The sequence below is a fragment of the Ylistrum balloti genome, unplaced genomic scaffold (genome assembly GCF_031769215.1).
Source record: "Ylistrum balloti isolate Yb309-2 unplaced genomic scaffold, AGI_CSIRO_Ybal_v1 Utg369656, whole genome shotgun sequence".
In the NCBI taxonomy this organism is placed as follows: Eukaryota; Metazoa; Mollusca; class Bivalvia; order Pectinida; family Pectinidae; genus Ylistrum; species Ylistrum balloti.
The window spans coordinates 1,516,350-1,535,586 of record NW_026781909.1 but is presented as its reverse complement, the minus strand read 5'-3'; the positions used below and the strand labels follow the sequence as shown (position 1 = coordinate 1,535,586).

At 35.8% G+C, this 19,237-nt stretch overlaps 1 protein-coding gene across 1 annotated transcript in view; it reads left to right on the top strand.

Annotated features, from left to right (window-relative positions):
- The first annotated feature begins 816 nt into the window (after positions 1–816).
- The window catches only part of LOC132557884 (kinesin-like protein KIF20B), a 33,693-nt gene continuing 15,272 nt past the window's right edge, over positions 817–19,237 (top strand). The window contains exons 1-20 of the mRNA XM_060222412.1: positions 817–1,050; positions 2,357–2,615; positions 2,862–3,049; positions 3,535–3,675; positions 3,920–4,139; positions 4,417–4,528; positions 4,774–4,845; positions 5,181–5,327; positions 5,525–5,690; positions 6,244–6,355; positions 6,708–6,784; positions 7,317–7,456; positions 7,913–8,099; positions 8,395–8,451; positions 8,893–8,985; positions 9,832–9,957; positions 11,247–11,771; positions 16,538–16,834; positions 18,092–18,276; positions 18,502–18,676. Of these exons, the coding sequence (XP_060078395.1) occupies positions 817–1,050; positions 2,357–2,615; positions 2,862–3,049; positions 3,535–3,675; positions 3,920–4,139; positions 4,417–4,528; positions 4,774–4,845; positions 5,181–5,327; positions 5,525–5,690; positions 6,244–6,355; positions 6,708–6,784; positions 7,317–7,456; positions 7,913–8,099; positions 8,395–8,451; positions 8,893–8,985; positions 9,832–9,957; positions 11,247–11,771; positions 16,538–16,834; positions 18,092–18,276; positions 18,502–18,676 (3,513 nt within the window). The remainder of the gene's footprint in view (positions 1,051–2,356; positions 2,616–2,861; positions 3,050–3,534; positions 3,676–3,919; positions 4,140–4,416; positions 4,529–4,773; positions 4,846–5,180; positions 5,328–5,524; positions 5,691–6,243; positions 6,356–6,707; positions 6,785–7,316; positions 7,457–7,912; positions 8,100–8,394; positions 8,452–8,892; positions 8,986–9,831; positions 9,958–11,246; positions 11,772–16,537; positions 16,835–18,091; positions 18,277–18,501; positions 18,677–19,237) is intronic.

Here is a 19,237-nt window from a genome sequence, read left to right as displayed (position 1 = left end):
AAGGAAAGGTATAAGGCTATTATGATCCCAATAATGAGACATTACCGGTGTCGTCAATGATGAAATAAAAGACATTTTGCTTTCTGGAACGCGTGGTCTTGTTTTTCGTGTACAATTTCAGCATTGTCCTTTTGAATCTTTCTCGTTACATATCATGAAGATTGAACTTGAGAAAGATTTTGTTAATAGTGGTTTTTTTTCCGCGGTTAATTTTGGAGAGCTTGACATTACTTGGATCAGATAGACTCGCATGGTGGGTGCCATCGGTGGGGCAGTGATGATTACTCTTCCGGAACACGTGGTTTATTATCCTTGGCTCATTTGCCCCTGTTCTGTGTCTTTATGTCCGGCTGTATTTATGTACTTATCATCTTGTTGTATCAAATTACATCGAAGCATCATAAAAAAAAGATAAAAACAAAACTGTTGTTTTTTTTTACTAAAAGGTTTCAAAAAAGAAAGACATATTTTTCCGTCCTCTATGGTAAACTGTAAGCATATATATAGTGATGATCCGGACCTCTAATATATTAAATGGTTGTTTTCAAACAGTAAACTATATCATAATGTTGATGCAACTGATATCAAACGATAAACATTGAATAAAAGAGTCATCATAATTTATATTTCAAGTTAAATAAACAAATCCTTCATTAAATAAATGTCGTCTTTGCACATCACGGTGAAAGTTAAACAGATAATTTTGTTTACGGGACAGATTTATCTCCCTTGTTTTGCTGGTGCTGTTACGAGCTCGTTGATTGGTTGTTTTCAAACATAAAGCGGGCAAATTGAAAATGATCAAGAACCACCAACATGGCTGCCCGTAAACATTACGATTCGATCGCCACTGACACAGGCATAATGGACTCGGATGAAACAGAAGAAGACGAGGATGTATTCTTCAAAGATCCTCGCAGAAATTTATTAACAGATTTCTCTAAAACAAGCAGCAATGAAACAAATTTGAATGTTGGAGAGGAACACATGAAAGTGTATTTACGAGTTAGGCCCTTCTCAGAAGATGAACAAAACAGACAGGAAAACCAGGTAAACATTGCTTTTGAAACCAGAATTTTAATTTAACAAATAATTCCAAACATTAACAATGCTTTTTTTTCTTACTTGACGTTTTATTCGATGTTGGCAAGTATATTGGATCATCCTGCAGTGTAGTTATAGCGGATCTCCCACTCCTCCCCAACTCCATCCCTTCCCTAAGTTACATCGCGTTGGATATGTGCACCAATCCTTGATTGATTGATTCAGAATTTTGTCAGTGCAGAATATCATCTCTTAAAGTAAAGAATGCACATCTCTCGAACTCATTTAATACAATTTCCACCAGACACTCTTGACAACATTTATGATACATGTAAATTTCAAAATTGACGATAGTTTTCAGTACCTTTTTTTAATTTAGGGTCGTGTTTTTGAAGAATAAAACATTAGCTCTGTAGAGCTATGATTATATCTATAAAGATATATTTACACAAAACAAATTAACACTGTAAAAATTAAAACATACCACAGACAACTTTACAAACACTGATGGCTAATAAAACTTGTGTGACAAAAAAGCTCATGCAGCATAAATAAACGATAGTTAAAAGACAGGAAAATCCAATATACATATATGCCAATATGGCAAAGAGTAAAAATTGACTGAATACATGCTAATATAGCATAATCTAAAACAACAAGTAGAAATTAATTATATAGTGTCACACCCAATTTAATCCATATTATTTTTGACGTTCGATCAGCCTGGAATCAACTCGAGATGTATATATAAAATTGCTGATAGAAAAACTGAATGTAGATTGGCCTATCCCACATCTGTACATTAAAAAGATTATGAGAAATAAAGGAATTTTTTTTTGTATTTCTAATTCAGATAAAACTATAGAAAGTATTCTGACCAATCTGAGTAGATTGTTTAAAGTCTGTAAGTGTGAAGTTAAAGGCTTTTAAACTCCCTGGGCAATATCTAATTTGGTACATATTTACCCCATAGTTCAAAGTCTATACCTTCACATTCTGATTTGCATATGAGTCGCTGCATAATATTTATGTCTTGAAGATGATGTGTCATATCAACAAAGACTACACACATCTAGTAATACATATTTGATTTCTTTTGATATCCTATCAGGTTTTTGACTTGCATGTATATTGATTTCATATTAAGTCATTCAAATGTATCATACTGTGATAGTCTGTCATACTGTGATTGGGAAATATTGACACAGATTTTAACATCAACATACAGTACTGGTAAGTCTGATTTTTTTAGCTGCTATAAAGAAATTCCACCACTGCTGCTGTTTTATGTTATAAATATGAACTGTTGTAGAGCTGTGTGGAGATTGAGGATGACAACCATGTATTAACCCATGCCCCTAAGGATTCTCACACCTACAAAAACTGTACCCACGGTCTTGGCAAAACCACACACAAGTTCACATTCTCCAAAATCTTCTCAGAGACAACAAGTCAGAAGGATTTGTTCGATCAGACTATGCTAGGCCTGGTCAAAGACTTTATCAGTGGTCAGAACTGTCTTGTCTTCACATATGGCGTTACAAGCTCTGGGAAAACATACACAATTCAAGGTTAGTATAAATACCAGTAACAAATGATGTGATTTGATGTTAAGCTTAGGAATATCTATTTTTTAGTTTTTCTTGTGTCACTTATCAAAGCTCATCTGAAAATTGCGATATGAATCAACATTGAACTTTACAACAGATGCATATCCATTGATGGTTTGTCAATATATTTGTACTTGATGTCAAGCTTGTAAATAAAACAATATATATACAAACATGTAAGACTGAGTAACACATATTGTATTTTAGGTGAGCCAAGTGATGCGGGTGTCTTGCCGCGAGCCTTGGATGTCTTGTTTAACAGCATCAGTGGTAAACAGGTGGACGGGATGAAACTCAAACCCAACATGTTCACAGATGTGATGAAACTGTCTAGTGTTGAGGAAGAGGCGGAGAAAAAGTTTAAAGAAAAAACTCTGAAAATGAGCAATGATGATGTAAGTTTACATTTTTTGCATGATGGCAATACTTGAATTTAGGGAATCAAGGCACTAGAACAAATGTGTTGTCCATCAGTTTAACTATCGTCAAGAGCTATAGATTGATCGAAGCAATTTTATGAAATTATTATAATGATATAATACTTTGATATTCACTCTTTGTATTTCAGTCATGAAAACATTAAGCCCCAAAAAACATATCGAAAAGAGAAAATAATGTTAACCATATATGTCATTTTTATTGTAGTGAAATAATTTTAAGAAAATGAAATAACTTGAGAAACAGGGTAGCATAAAAAAGGTTAAAGAAAAAGTGATAGGAAATGTTGACTGACCTCCTTGGACTGTTTTCATGAGACCTTCCCTTCAAAAAAAAGTTAATTAAATTGTCAAAGTTATTTAGATTTTTGTTTTGATAAGTGTAACTGTTTGCTTCTGATGTGCTTGTTTCTGACCTAACCCAATCATTGCTGATGTCACAGGAGCCGGATGTGATGAGCTTACTTGGAGAGGATGCTTCAGATTTAACTAATACAACAACATGCTCCGAGAGTTCTAATGTGTCTTATGCTAACTCAGAGAGACAGAAAGGTAGGAATGGTCGGACTGAAGGTGATAACAGTGTGATTATTTTCAGTCTGATACTGCTTCTTTTGTATAGACAGTGTTTGATTTTGTTGGGTTATAAGCTATTTCAAAATTTCCAGATCCATTTTTTATATTGATCCTTGAATTTCCATTGTCAATTATTCAGCAATTGTAATGATTATTTCTGTCTCAGTTGAAAAGAACCAAAATATGATTGAAATGTCATCCATGCTATATCAGTGACTGGAATCTATTGTTTGTGTGATAGCCTCCATCGAGCCTGAGGATCTGCTGAGTGAGATTGAGGACCGTGTGCGAGAAGAGACGGCTGTCAGTGTGGAGGACCAAGGAAGCATCAGGTTCTCCATCTGGGTCTCGTTTGCAGAAATATACAATGAACAGATCTTTGACCTTTTGGTGTCCATCCCAAAGAAGAAGAATGTGCGAAGACCTGTCCTTAGACTAAGTGATGACAAAAAAGGAAGCCCTTATATCAAAGGTGAAGCATGATGATTAAATACTGAAAGTCTGCATCTTATTATATAAAATTAAGGTTCACAATATGCTGTATCTTCAATGTTTTATTTATGTGTATAAATTACTAAAGCACTAATGACATTTGTACAATACAAAAGCTTAAAAGAATTATGAAGTACGTGAGGTTTATAAGAGAGTCAGTTATTGATATTGAGTTTTAGTGTCCCTGTATGTGGCTGTGTGTCACATGTCTAAGGCATCAAAATATTTCTGTGTCCTAATATGTAAACTTTCCACAGGACTAAAGGAAATCCATGTAACGTCTGCAGACGAGGCATACAAATTATTAACCATTGGTAAACAAAATCTGCGTACAGCATGTACCAAACTTAACCATCAGTCATCTCGAAGGTTAGTATCAGTCTCACCATACTAAAACACCAATTTAATTTTGTTTATAAGAAAAGTTTACAGTGGTTAGATCCGAATGAAATTTGTAACGAGATTACTACTCAGTAAAATAGAAAATTTCATATCTTTTGAAGACATATATGGAATTGTTTAAGCTAAAGCTGTATCCTCCACAGCAATAAGAAGTTATATGACACAGTTATAGAATTTCTCTTTATGTTGGATTCATATGTTTTGTGTTACAGCCACTGTATCTTTAACATCAAAATTGTACGTGTGATGGATGTGGATGACCCCCATGTTGCCAGAGTTAGCATGTATGTATCTATCTATCAGTATATAAATATAAAAAAAACAGATGTTTTGCATCTTACTTCAGAAAAACATAAATTATATCAAAATTTGGTAGAGGAAATTAAAAAATCTCCTTCCAATTGTTGCAAATCTCTTAAAGCTTTTTTTGTTTCCTTCCTTTTTTATGCCCTTATTATCATAATTAACTATTGGTGAACTTGTTTGGCACCGTTCAGGGCTCTCGATCTGCCAGATTTGGGGCCAAACATATCGGCCCCAGTCCTGAAATGGGATGTGAGAGCCCTGCTGTTGTATATCCTAGTTTATGATATTTAAGTAAACATGTTACTCTTTTCAGGCTATCTCTGTGTGATCTGGCTGGCTCAGAGCGATATTCAAAAACACAAAGTAATGGGGAGCGTTTGAAGGAAGCTGGAAACATTAACACGTCTCTGATGACCCTGGGTCGGTGTATAGAAATGCTACGTTACAACCAGCATCACAAGTAAGTAAGGATGATGTGATAAATAGGCAGAATAAATTGTTAGGTATTACAATGAGGTACAACATAATACCTGGTTCTGGTAAAGGAACTTAGCTGAGTAGGAGAGTCAAGCCTTCATGAAATTGTTCCTGCTTTGCAAAAAGTATAACATCATGGAATTTTAGTTATTGTGTGACATTTATGTTTTTTGTTGACAGAGAGAAGTCAAAGATCATACCGTTCCGTGACAGCAAGCTGACACGACTGTTTCAGAATTTTTTTTCTGGTAGGGGAAAGGCAGCCATGATCGTGAATGTCAATCAGTGTGCAAGCATGTTTGATGAAACACTACATGTGTTCAAGTTCTCAGCCATAGCTAAACAGGTTTGTTTTTGTTTTCTTGGTGTAGGTATTTGTTTCTAAACTTTGCTCATCATCATAGAATGTTTGATGAAACACTTAATGTGTTCAAGTTCTTGGCCATAGCTTTATGTGATAGTTCTGCTTTTCTTAAATATTTCTGTCTCTCTTATTGTGGCACTGAGTCTGATATTACAGAAAAAAAGGAATATTAACAAATACTTGTATCGTAAAGATTGGAAGGAGGGATGATGAATTAATCAATTATATTCACATTAAGTTTAAATAGAATTGGACAATTATACTTTGCATGATATGATTATGAAAATAAGAACGAAATGTGTGAGAAAATTGATAATGTTTAAGTCTCTGTATTGAAATTAGGAGGGAACCTCTTCGATGTTCATAGTAGTTTGGTGATTGATAAATTGAACATACAGGTCTAGTTTACCCTTTTTATTTTCTTACATGTGTCAAGTTTTTAAATATCAGTTATTAGCATTGAGAAAAGGACCATAATTTGTAATTATCTGGTATAAAGTTTGGCTAAACTGTTTAGGACTTGAACATTTTACAGGTGGTTGTTGCACAGAAGCCAGACCCACCACCACGGCCAAAGTTACTGACGATATCTGTACCTCCGCCTGTTGAGTCAGTCAGAGCACCATCTATTGCCTGGGCAACTCCTGGTATGTGTCAGCACCTTTTACATAATAGATTATATTGTCATTTGGACAGAAAATGTCTACCTCAAGAGCTTGGTGAAGATTATTCTTGTTTTGAGATCTTGATCAGAAAAGGTAACATTCAACTCAGAGATATAAAGTTATCTGTGTAAGATAACATGTTACTAGGAACATCATGTACTCTTTTTAATTCATAAACTGATTTTTATACATCAAATACCAGCTTCGTATTTACTTATTCAGGCAATGCAGTATATCATAGAGAATCTACAATTTGAATAAAAAGCCACTATTCATTTGGTGTTACAAACATTGTACTGTGTGATATTATCAGTTTTTTATATTATGATTGAAGGACAACTCTACACAGCAGAGAAACTGCCCCTCCCAGAGGATGAGGAGGATAACTTGGGGGAGACAGATGAAGTGGCGGTATGTTTACTCTATATGTGCTGGGTATGGTCCCCTGGACATGGCTTCCACTAGTACAGACAGAAGTGAGAATACATAGTCTCTGGGTACATAGTCTCTGTGTAGGGATAATCCTGGTTTGAATGGTTTACATGTTTGTGTATTGTGACTTTCCTCAGTTAAATGGAACACAAATTTTGTGATGTTAAGGGCTAGAAAAACTAATGTACCCACAGTCATAGTGATTTCTACCACCCCACCCCCTAGTTTTACAGCCAACAACATTCTGTTTCCTATATAAACTAAAAAATACATTTTCCCAACATGGTGAGAGAGAAAAAACATTAAAGCTATAAAAAATTTGTCAAATCTTCAACAATATTTGAATATTTGGTTATGTTTTTCCTAATTGATCCAGACCCAGGCTTCTGTTGATTTTATATAGAAACTCGATTTTGTAGATTTTAGAGTAGTGAGGATATAACTTTAGGCAGTGCTGCCTGCTCCTTGAATTGATAGATTTACCTATAGATTACTACCTTATTGTTAACAGGAACTAGTGCAGGTGATTGAGGAGATGGAAAAGGAGATCCGTGGACTCCGGAAAGAAAAACTGCACCAGGAAGGTCGTATTCGTGAGGAAGTCTGCCAGGAAATGATGAAACAGTTTGTTGCTATTGAGAATGAGTGCAGGTGAATATGTAAACTTCCTTCATTTCCATCCTAAAAAGGAGGGCAATTTTAAGAATGTAGCAATACTTTCTTCACAAAACATGAAATATACAGTGTTGTTTTCTGTGGCGAATTTTACATGAGGTAAAGAATTATCAACAAGTGAAAGCTTCCTAGTTTACAGTATCAGAGGACTGTGCTGGTCATATTCTTTCTTGGTTTTCTAATAGTTGTGTAGGAGCTATATTATTTAAACAGACATTTATACAAAATCTTGTCAGATTTTATCATACCATGGTCTTCATGGGACAACATCTTAATGCTATTCCATGTTTAATTTAGTTTTTGTGGTGACTATTTTTGAAAGCTTCATATGAAAAAAAATGTTAAAGATTTAAAAAAAAATTGCCCCACAGTGCTTTGTGTAGGAGTGAAATGACTGAGCAGTGATCCTCACAATTGTGTTATATTTTGTAGGGAGCGAATTCGATGGACAGAAGAGCTAGCCGAGGAGACCATGGAGAGGAGAATTAAAGTCTTAACTGATGCTTATAAAGAAGAAAAGAAGTCGGTCAGAAAGGGTAAACAAAGTCAGCGTATGGAGGACGATGACGATGAGTGGGTATCCAGTATTCTCCTTCATCAAGAGAAGGTCAAAGTTGAGGTACGTCAGCGGCCAGATAAATATTATCCAGCTATTTACTGGTGTTTCTAGAACAGATAAATTGACTTACAAGCGATTAAGTTGGTGTAGGCCATATTTACCAGTGTTTCTAGATAGATAAATTGACTTACAAGCGATTAAGTTGGTGTAGGCCAGTAGTCAGATAAACATTGTTCAGCTATATATCAGTGTTGGTAGAGCAGGGAAGGAGAAATTTTATTTAACTTAAAATTGCAAGTTTATGTTACATCGCACATGGCACTGAAAGGAAATAAATTCTTAATTCTTTTTATAGGAAAAGGAGAAAGAGATATCTGAACTTCAGAAACAGGTCAGAGAGCTGAAACAGCAGGTAAGATGGAGAAAACTCGGAATCTCAGTGTGGTAGACTGAAATTAACTCATATCACATGTAAAGAAATGTTTAGTGACTGAAAAGTATTCTTATCTTTACAAAGGGCTGTGATAGCTCAGTTGGTATGTTGTTGAGTCAAAAATTCAAGGGGGATATGGTTTTATGCTTCGTTGTGTTTCTCAGGGAGTTGAGAAATGGTCCAGTGTGTGCAGTCATGATTGTGTCCTTATTCTAGTTTACATCAGCTTGTTTTTTGAACATTTTGTAATTTTTTGTTTGCTTTTGTTTCGTTTTTTTTTTTTTTTTTTTTTAAAAAAAGTGTATAAAATCACTGGAATAGAGTGGGATGAAGAATTGAATTCCATTTTAAATGTCATTTACTTCAGTGCCTGGAATGTTGATAACATAACACTCTTAATTAACACAAGTTTACTTTTAGGAATTTAAGGAGGACAGTAAAGATGACCAGACGTCACTGGTTGAGGCGATGTCTCATCAACTGAAGGAGCTTCGGGCGACTATCACAGAGAAGGTAGGTATGATTGTAAAGTCAAGGTTTTACAGGTATCAAAATTTCTGTCTTGTGTCCAAGAAATTCCCTTAATAATGAGTGATAGCTTTGAAAGTTGAAATGGAATTGTTATCAATTAAAAAATGTCTTTGGAATCAGTGACAAGTTAGGGCAATTAAAAATTTCTTTAGAATCAATGACAAAGTAGGGCAATTAAACATTTCTTTAGAATCAATGACATAGGGCAATTAAAAAAATTCATTAGAATCAATGACAAAGTAGGACTTAGTTCTACAAAATATATGTATGGTGCTTCTTCTCTCTTAGTGTAATGACTGTGCCCCGAACTTAAAAGATACAAACTGGATAGCTGGTCAAGTTTTCTTTGTTTTGAGCAAATGGAAATAATAGAAATGTATCCTCTATCATGTATATTGGAAATATACCTTCAAACATATGCTGTTATGCATGATCGCATGTCTGGAAGATTTTATGCTGAAAATATTGCATACAACCATGGATATGAATCTGATGCAATTCATGCATAAAATATCTCTAGCTTAGCAGTAAATATATTCACAGGAAAGAATGGTCAGTTTACCTCACTTAGTGTGTTAAGATTTGCAAAGTAACAAGAGTGAAGATTTCTTGTTAAAAATATGGTTATTTGCATCAGAAATATATGTATGATATTCTGCCTTAGAGCATCACCTATGTACTGTTTATAGATGGGTGATATTTTTGGTATGGTATTCTGCCTTAGAACATCCCCTATGTACTGTTTATAGATGGGTGATATTTTTGGTATGGTATTCTGCCTTAGAACATCCCCTATGTACTGTTTATAGATGAGTGATATTATTGTAGGACGAGGAGATCTATAAGCTGAATGAGATGTTGGAGGAAGCAGGAGAGACATTTGCTGAGAAGGAGACGGAACTTTCCCGTTTAAACAACCTCATTTCAGATCACAAGGCCAAAGTAAAAGAACAGGTGATATTTTCATTTAATTGTTGACATCAACCTTTAGAAATAATTGTTGATATCATTTTGCCAGTGAAACATAGAGAACTATCTCATGTATAAAAGTGTTATTTTACACTAGAGAAAAATAACACTTTTGCAGATTTATAGCAATTAAAAGAGAGAACACAAATCATTTGAAAAAATTGTCAAATCATAAAGCCCGGTACAAAAAACACCAAACCAGACAACTGAAGGTGTTGATTATTTATGACATGACCTTCATTTCCATGGTAAATGTTAATTTCCATGAAAGTCAGCTGACAGACTATATTTTGTTGCATACTGCGAAGTGAGTGAGTAGTATCCATGAAAAGCCTAGTCAGCTTCCTTGTTTTATATTTGTTCTAAACATGCCAGTAATTTGGCTATTTTGCTTGTGAAAATGTAATAGATAGAATTGTAAATTGGTGAAAGATACTAAAATATTAGACACGCTTGTGAAGTATCTTTGTTATTACTGAAGACACTATTAGATATCCTCTATCCACATTATTATCCTTTTGTCTTGAATACATATTGATATAGTCAGAACTGTGTTGGATACATCAGAAGATATCCATAAACATAGAAACAAGCTACTTCACTACTGATGCAAATCCATTGACAGCTTAGAACATAGAAACTAAAATAGAAGTAAAACAATGGTGATTTGTTTCTCACTTGGGAAAGTGAGATTGGGTTTACTTTCTGACGGCCATGTCGTCATTCACTTTTCACTTAGTACAAGTGCTATTCCAATCAAACAAGGGTTAATAAAAAATGGTAATATTGACATCTGAACCCACAAAATAGATCACATGGATTTTGTTTTTGATGTGCGTTTCGGACAAAAGCTTCAGATTTTGAAAAAATTGATTACAAAGTCTTTTTGACTTATTCGCTTCAGATTTAGTGTACAGCCATATTGGAACAAGTCCTGTAAAATGTCTGGTTTTCCTCTTTCTCCTTGAGAAGAGTGACATTTCTGGTGTAAAAGTGACATATTCAATTGAATTTTGAGAATTGAAGAATTTACATAATTTTCATCCCGTTTTTATTTTAATGAGTTGATGTTAAAATATCACAGCCACATATCTATGGTTTACATATTATTACAATGATAAAATTTAAGAGAAGGGAGTCATTAATTTTTGTATTTTGCTTAAAATTTCCATACTAACAAAATGGGATGGGCAAGACATTGTGAAATATGTTCTAGGAAGAAACATCACAGTTGATTGTGCAGAGAGATCAGATTGTATTTTGACTGGTTACAGGGTAAAACGATAGCCGAGTTGGAGGAGGCACTGAAGGAGAGTCAACTTGCCCTTCAAACTGCAGACAGACGCCTCACACAACAGGAGGATAATGCTGCCACCCAAAATGAGGAAAAGGTCAAAATACAAGGTACAAAGGGAAAATTTCCTAATTTAAAAGTCAGATCTTATAGTTCCAGAGTAAGCAAAACACCCCCTCTGTTCTCCTGTATGGAGAATGAGGCCAGCACTAGTGATGATAACAACATTATTTTGAAACCCACTGCAGGACTAATATCAAAACTTAAACCCAGCAAGCGAGTCTTACAGCTGATAGTTACACCTCTCCAGAACAAAATCCTAGCCCACCACACTCGCACCAGCCTTCTAAGGCTGCGCAACTCACCTGCCAAAGATCCAACACGAGGCCGTGAGTGTATGAAAAACATCCTAGGACCTGAGAAAGAGAACTCTAGAGGACCTCATCAGAGAAGCAAACGGAAACTTACAGAGGATAAAGACACCAGTCTAAGCAAAAGGCGTAGAGTAAGTTTAAAAAAGCATCGCCTTAGTGGTAGCAGGGAAACTCGGCGACGGACATCAGGGAAAAAGTACAACTTGAGGAGCAAACGATTCTAATGGTCAGAATTCATTGTGTGATACAGAACACTGGGTGGTTGCTAGTTACGAAATTTATTACAATGAGAACCTTGAATTCCTCTACTTGTAATATCACTGAAAACCTAGAAACTGGACCTGTGAACAGAAATCAGAAACACAGATGTCTTTCAAGGGCTGGCACCTTTTCTTTCATTGTAATGTCATTGTGTGACATTCTTACCATCTGCCTTGGTTCAGCTCAAGATTTACATCAAATGGTTCATTGAATTTTATGTCACATAGATTTTTATATAACATATTGATGCTAGTTCTGATACAGACCCACAGGTATTAGATATATCAGCTGGTTGGTTTTAATCTGAATGTTTCTTGCTGGTCCATTTTGAGTTTCTTTTAATTAATTTTTTATGTGATAAAAAGACAATGCCACCTAATCTTTTTATGAATGTTTTACTTTTGAGTACAAACAGTAAATCATCAGTGAATGTGGTAAGAGTATAAATGGCACTGTAGACATGGTAATGATAAGTGATGTATAGATCAATTTCATCAAGGATTGAATTTTTTCAGAAACCACTGATTAGTCATTGTTTGGAAGTAATTCCCAGCAGTAGTAGAGGAAATAAGACACAGTTTTCTATCCAATCCTGCCATTATGTACATTACTATTGTATAAAATCTTGTGAGGGGATCACGATAGCTCAGTCGGTAGTGTGTTGACCTACACAACCTCAGGCAAAGATCAAAGGTGTGTGATAGACATTCCCTCCCATGGTGGTTTCTCAGGAAACTGAGAAACTAACCAGTCTGTGTTGTCATTAAGCAAACAAGTTAAGTCTTGACTACTAGAAATAGTAGGAGCAAATACTGAACCTGCTTCTAAGTTCTGGCGATAGTTATTTCATGGATAGACAGTTTATGAAAGGAATTGATACACTAACATTTACTTGCTGGACGTATAGTCTATTCCAGTGAAGAAATATCTGCCTGGTTATAGGACTGCAATATTAATTCGTAAGTTGGGTTTCTTTCTTCACTGTAAATTACTAATTGTATGTGTAAACTAGCACCATTCAATAAAACCTTTAATGAGTTCGAACGTGAAGTAGATGTTCTTTTGGAACTGCACTAAATGATGATGTAGAATTCATGTGTGTGATATAATCAATTTAATGCTAAACAGTTGTATGAAGTGTGTTATAAAAATGATCCAGACTACACAGAAATTAGTTCAATAACATCAGGTAACCCATTAAAGTCAAACATTTTTGTGTATTTAAAATCATGGTTTCTTGGACTTTGAAATTTCCTAGATTTTGATATGTTTTTCTGATTGTGAGTTACCAGTCAAGAAATTTAAATGTTAAGTTGACTTTACATATCTTTTTTATCAATACCAGAGACAAATAAGAGTGCTTGGTATAAATACCATGAAACTTCATGGAACTGTAGATAGAATGGGCGAGGCTGTGATGTTAGACAGTGATTAGGTATGATATGTGATATAGTTTCAACAAATATGTATAGATCGATGATGTTTGTGACACTGTTATAAGATTATGTATGTTAGCTTTCTATGGAGTCAGGTGATTGTGGTACAGACAGTCTTAGCCTTGCAAGTCACACTAACGGTATTAGGTGACTCGAATGCTGGATTGTGTTTGAAAAGATAAATAGAAATTGACCCTCCCAAAATACTAACTTGACATTAACACGGCTTAACCAGGCCATTGTTTTTATTTATGCTCCAATCAATATAATGGTATTTTTGTCATTTATTTGCTTTATTTCATAAATTTGTTCTTCAAAAATGTCTCTCATGATCCTTCTGTGAAGGCCCAATATCCTGTATGTGTTTATGTATTTGTGATTTGAATTGTACACAACAAGTGTAATCATGGTCAAATCTGCTCTTTTAAAATCACATAAAACAACCTCTGAACATTTTGAAGTAAATATGTTTTCTAATAAAAACTTGTTATCTATGATTAATGGTTTGTGTTGTGTGGAAGTTAATGCAGGTGATTCTGTGTAATTCTGGCAGAACAATCAACCCCTATCTGTCCCTCATACTCACCTGTAAACAGATACATATTGACAAATACCACCTTCAACTGTTTGTCAGTATTTGTAATTTTTCAGTTGTATCTTTGTTTTTGTAAGTCAATGTTGCAGGTAACTTTGAACTATAACCATTCAATTATCATCTTTTGCCATGTAATGTTAAAAATAATGATAATTCAATTTTTATTTTATAAAAATTCTAGATGTATTTCTTCCAAAAGTTCTTTTGCATCAAAAACTGCTGTGCTTTTGTGATTTGCTGTAGGTGTGTTTGTGTCTCGTTACAGGTGAGTGCTGTATGAGTTCCCAGTCCTGGGGAGGGGTCTGCCAGTCCTCACAGAATCACTGATAATGCCCAGACTTTTACCATTCGAATTTTCACACTTTATTTTGCTATAATTTGAGTACAAAACCTTGAGATTATTAAAGCCACACAATTTTTTCATACCCAAGGCATTATCCCCAAAGTCTGGGCATTATTTCTGTTCGCCGATTTGGTGAGTAATGTGACTAAATACAGAACTGCACTCAAGGACAAACGAAAATCAGATGTTCAGTATCTGTCATTTTGCACGCAAACAGTTTATGATTTTTTTTATAACGTTATCTGTTTCAATAAGAGACAGTATTCAGAACATAGTAAGTTTCCTTTCTATTTGAGATCTTTGAGGTGAATGTACTAGTGTCTAAAATCTCTCATTTTACTTTAGAATTTTACAGGGAAAGCATGCAAATGACAGAAAAATAAATGAAAGATTGGACTTTCCTTAGATTGCAGAACAAAATATTGAAAGACTTGATGTCATGAAACCATTAAATATAATGTTGAAAGGAAATGATTAAAAATGTGTTTTGGACAAGTATTTGATAGGATTCAAGACAAAAGGATAATTTTCTGTTGTCAGGAATGACATAAAACTTGAAATGAGATTCTCTGTCTGAAGCATATCTCTTGTTGGATGGTGAATGATTACCCCTATAGGGATGATATATCACTGTTGTAGTTCCTGGAGAGGGTACTTGACTTATGCAAATAGAGTTGACCTGTGTAGGTATACAAGATCAAAAATAATTATTCACGTCCTTATTGGCAAGGTAGGGGATCTCAACACTCTGGGTATGATTATTATGTTGCAAACACTCATCAAGCCTTGTGTTTGTAACTTTATCATCCTCCCTATGGTTTGAGATCCACCTATCTCATCCCCAAAGGAGTTAAAGAGTCTATTAATCGACACATTAAGAGATGTGATATTTCTTCGTCTTATCCTCACATAACAATTGATGTCATGGCAACAATTCAATGACATCACACCTACAATTTACTAATGTCACTTCAATAATGTCAAGCATTACATACACAACAAAGGTTAGTAAAGTGGACGGGTCATTCACACCTAGAATTTACTGAGGTCACTTCAATAATGTCAAGCTTTACATACACAAGGAAGGTTAGCAGGGTGGACGGATCATTCACACCTTTTCGTGTGACATGAGAGCACATCAACTGTCGGCGAAAGATACTGCTTACATTTGTCAAACTTTGTGTTTGTCAGCTCAGAAATATTGTTTCTCAAGCTAAAATTCATTGACATCACACCTACAATTTACTAACGTCACTTCAATAATGTCAAGCTTTACATACACAAGGAAGGTTAGCAGCGTGGACGGATCATTCACACCTTTTCGTGTGACATTAGAGCACATCAACTGTCGGCGAAAGATACTGCTTACATTTGTCAAACTTTGTGTTTGTCAGCTCAGAAATATTGTTTCTCAAGCTAAAATTCATTGACATCACACCTACAATTTACTAACGTCACTTCAATAATGTCAAGCTTTACATACACAAGGAAGGTTAGCAGGGTGACACCTTTTCGTGTGACATTAGAGCACATCAACTGTCGGCGAAAGATACTGCTTACATTTGTCAAACTTTGTGTTTGTCAGCTCAGAAATATTGTTTCTCAAGCTAAAATTCATTGTCACACCTACAATTTACTAACGTCACTTCAATAATGTCAAGCTTTACATACACAAGGAAGGTTAGCAGGGTGGACGGATCATTCACACCTTTTCGTGTGACATTAGAGCACATCAACTGTCGGCGAAAGATACTGCTTACATTTGTCAAACTTTGTGTTTGTCAGCTCAGAAATATTGTTTCTCAAGCTAAAATTCTTCTGTATCATCTTTAAGTTGGTAAAATATTGTAGTTATCATCAGAAAGGCATCAGTATCAACATGAAAAGAGCAATGTAGGAAAAGAAGAAACATTGTGAAGAAAAGTCAATGTTGGGACATTGACAGAACCAAAGTGATATTCAGTCAATATTAATCATCAATACCAGCTTTTTATGTGACTTGTTAGAAAATAACGAATGTACAGTCAAAAGAAATATGAACCCCATAAAGATTCCCAGAAATATGATACAGGACTAGTGCAGTGCCAAGGAATGAATGAAACCGTATAATAGATGATAAATTTGTTTTGATGCCTAAAATTTTTTATGTTTAACTACAAACTAATGATTATAAATCTGCTTTCCAAGAATGACATATACTTTAAGAAATTGCTGTTGTATTTGTAAATAGTACCAAATTATTGGATATAACTTGATTTCTAGAAATTGTTAGTGGATAGATATGTACACCATGATATTACAGAGGAGCTGACCACAGTCCAGGGATGTGTCGGGTTCCTGGAGCAGACAGTCAAACAGAAGGAAGAAGAGGTGCGTGTGTGGAAGTCACGATGTCAACGAGCAGAGGAGGACAGCATAAAGCAGGAACAGGCATTGATCAACGGCTACAAAGCTGAGATCTCTACACTCAAACAACAGGTAAATATAGTCTGTAGTGTATGCAGGAGTGGGGCCTTGATCAACAGCTACAAAGCTGAGATCTCTACACTCAGACAACAGGTAAATATAGTCTGTAGTGTATGCAGGAGTGGGGCCTTGATCAATGGCTACAAAGCTGAGATCTCTACACTCAATCAACAAGTAAATATAGTCTGTAGTGTATACAGGAGTGGGGCCTTGATCAACAGCTACAAAGCTGAGATCTCTACACTCAGACAACAGGTAAATATAGTTTGTAGTGTATACAGAAGTGGGGCCCTGATCAACAGCTGCAAAGCTGAGATCTCTACACTCAAACAACAGGTAAATATAGTTTGTAGTGTATACAGAAGTGTGGCCCTGATCAACAGCTGCAAAGCTGAGATCTCTACACTCAAACAACAGGTAAATATAGTTTGTAGTGTATACAGAAGTGTGGCCCTGATCAACAGCTGCAAAGCTGAGATCTCTACACTCAGACAACAGGTAAATATAGTTTGTAGTGTATACAGAAGTGGGGCCCTGATCAACAGCTACAAAGCTGAGATCTCTACACTCAAACAACAGGTAAATATAGTCTGTAGTGTATGCAGGAGTGATGCCTTGATCAACAGCTACAAAGCTGAGATCTCTACACTCAGACAACAGGTAAATATAGTCTGTAGTGTATGCAGGAGTGGGGCCTTGATCAACGGCTACAAAGCTGAGATCTCTACACTCAATCAACAAGTAAATATAGTCTGTAGTGTATGCAGGAGTGGGGCCTTGATCAATGGCTACAAAGCTGAGATCTCTACACTCAATCAACAAGTAAATATAGTCTGTAGTGTATGCAGGAGTGGGGCCTTGATCAATGGCTACAAAGCTGAGATCTCTACACTCAATCAACAAGTAAATATAGTCTGTAGTGTATGCAGGAGTGGGGCCTTGATCAATGGCTACAAAGCTGAGATCTCTACACTCAAGCAACAGGTAAATATAGTTTGTAGTGTATACAGAAGTGGGGCCCTGATCAACAGCTGCGAAGCTGAGATCTCTACACTCAAACAACAGGTAAATATAGTTTGTAGTGTATACAGAAGTGTGGCCCTGATCAACAGCTACAAACCTGAGATCTCTACACTCAAACAACAGGTAAATATAGTTTGTAGTGTATACAGAAGTGTGGCCCTGATCAACAGCTACAAACCTGAGATCTCTACACTCAAACAACAGGTGAACATAGTCCGTGTTATGCAGGTTGCGGCCCACATCAAATGGTTTATACCAAGTGATTGCAAATTCTACTCTGTTTGAACAAATTCTATCTGATCTGAGGTTTTTGTGCATATTTTGCAGATTTCAGAGCTGAAATCCAATTCGAGTGTGATGAAGGCTGCGTGTGATTCATCTCCAAGGAAGAAAGGAGCAGAAGAAGACGCATTTCACCATAAGTTGTCTGTCCAGTTGAAGGAATTACAAGCTGAACTAGACAAAAACTCAGCTGTCACACTGGAGCTTCAGCAGGCACTAGAGACGGCCAGGTAAGTGGACAAAATTAAAATCTTAGTCATGATTTGCCTTGAAGATCAGTTTTCTTTTGTCCTTGTCATACCTACTGCTATGTAAATTAATTAAAATACTTTTTTTTATCCTATTGGTTGTTACTGTAGTAGTGGAATTGTTACTGTGTGTTGTGATCCAGTGCAGATCCATTCCTTGTGTACTGTCCTGTTCACTGAGTTATAAATTATTGCCTGTTGATGCAGGGCTGTGAGTGAGGACTTGGACCAACAACTTGGCCAGGAAAAAGATGCCCATGCTGATACTAGAGCCGAGCTATCTCGACTCACAGAAGAGAATGAGGAACTTAAGCAACTCAAGGTCAAGGTTGCACAGCTAGAAAACAGTTTTGAGGACCGGGAGCAAAACCTGGCTTCTAAGGTAAAATATATATCAGAGATACAACAGTAATACACGTATATCATATTACTATATCCTTCAATAAGCTGAGGGATCCTATTATTTTACCTTTTACTTTTTACACAAAGTCTGGGTGTGGGCTTTTTACAGGACCCCAGCGAGCCAAAATGTTACCTCTTACACAAAGTCTGAGTGGGCTTATTACAGGACACCAGGGAGCCAAAATGTTACCTCTTACACAAAGTCTGGGTGTGGGCTTTTTACAGGACTTCATGGAGCAAAAATGTTACCTTTTACACAAAGTCTGGGTGTGGGCTTTTTACAGGACCCCAGCGAGCCAAAATGTTACCTCTTACACAAAGTCTGGGTGTGGGCTTATTACAGGACCCCAGCGAGCCAAAATGTTACCTCTTACACAAAGTCTGGGTGTGGGCTTTTTACAGGACTTCATGGAGCAAAAATGTTACCTTTTACACAAAGTCTGGGTGGGCTTATTACAGGACACCAGGGAACCAAAATGTTACCTCTTACACAAAGTCTGAGTGTGGGCTTTTTACAGGACTTCATGGAGCAAAAATGTTA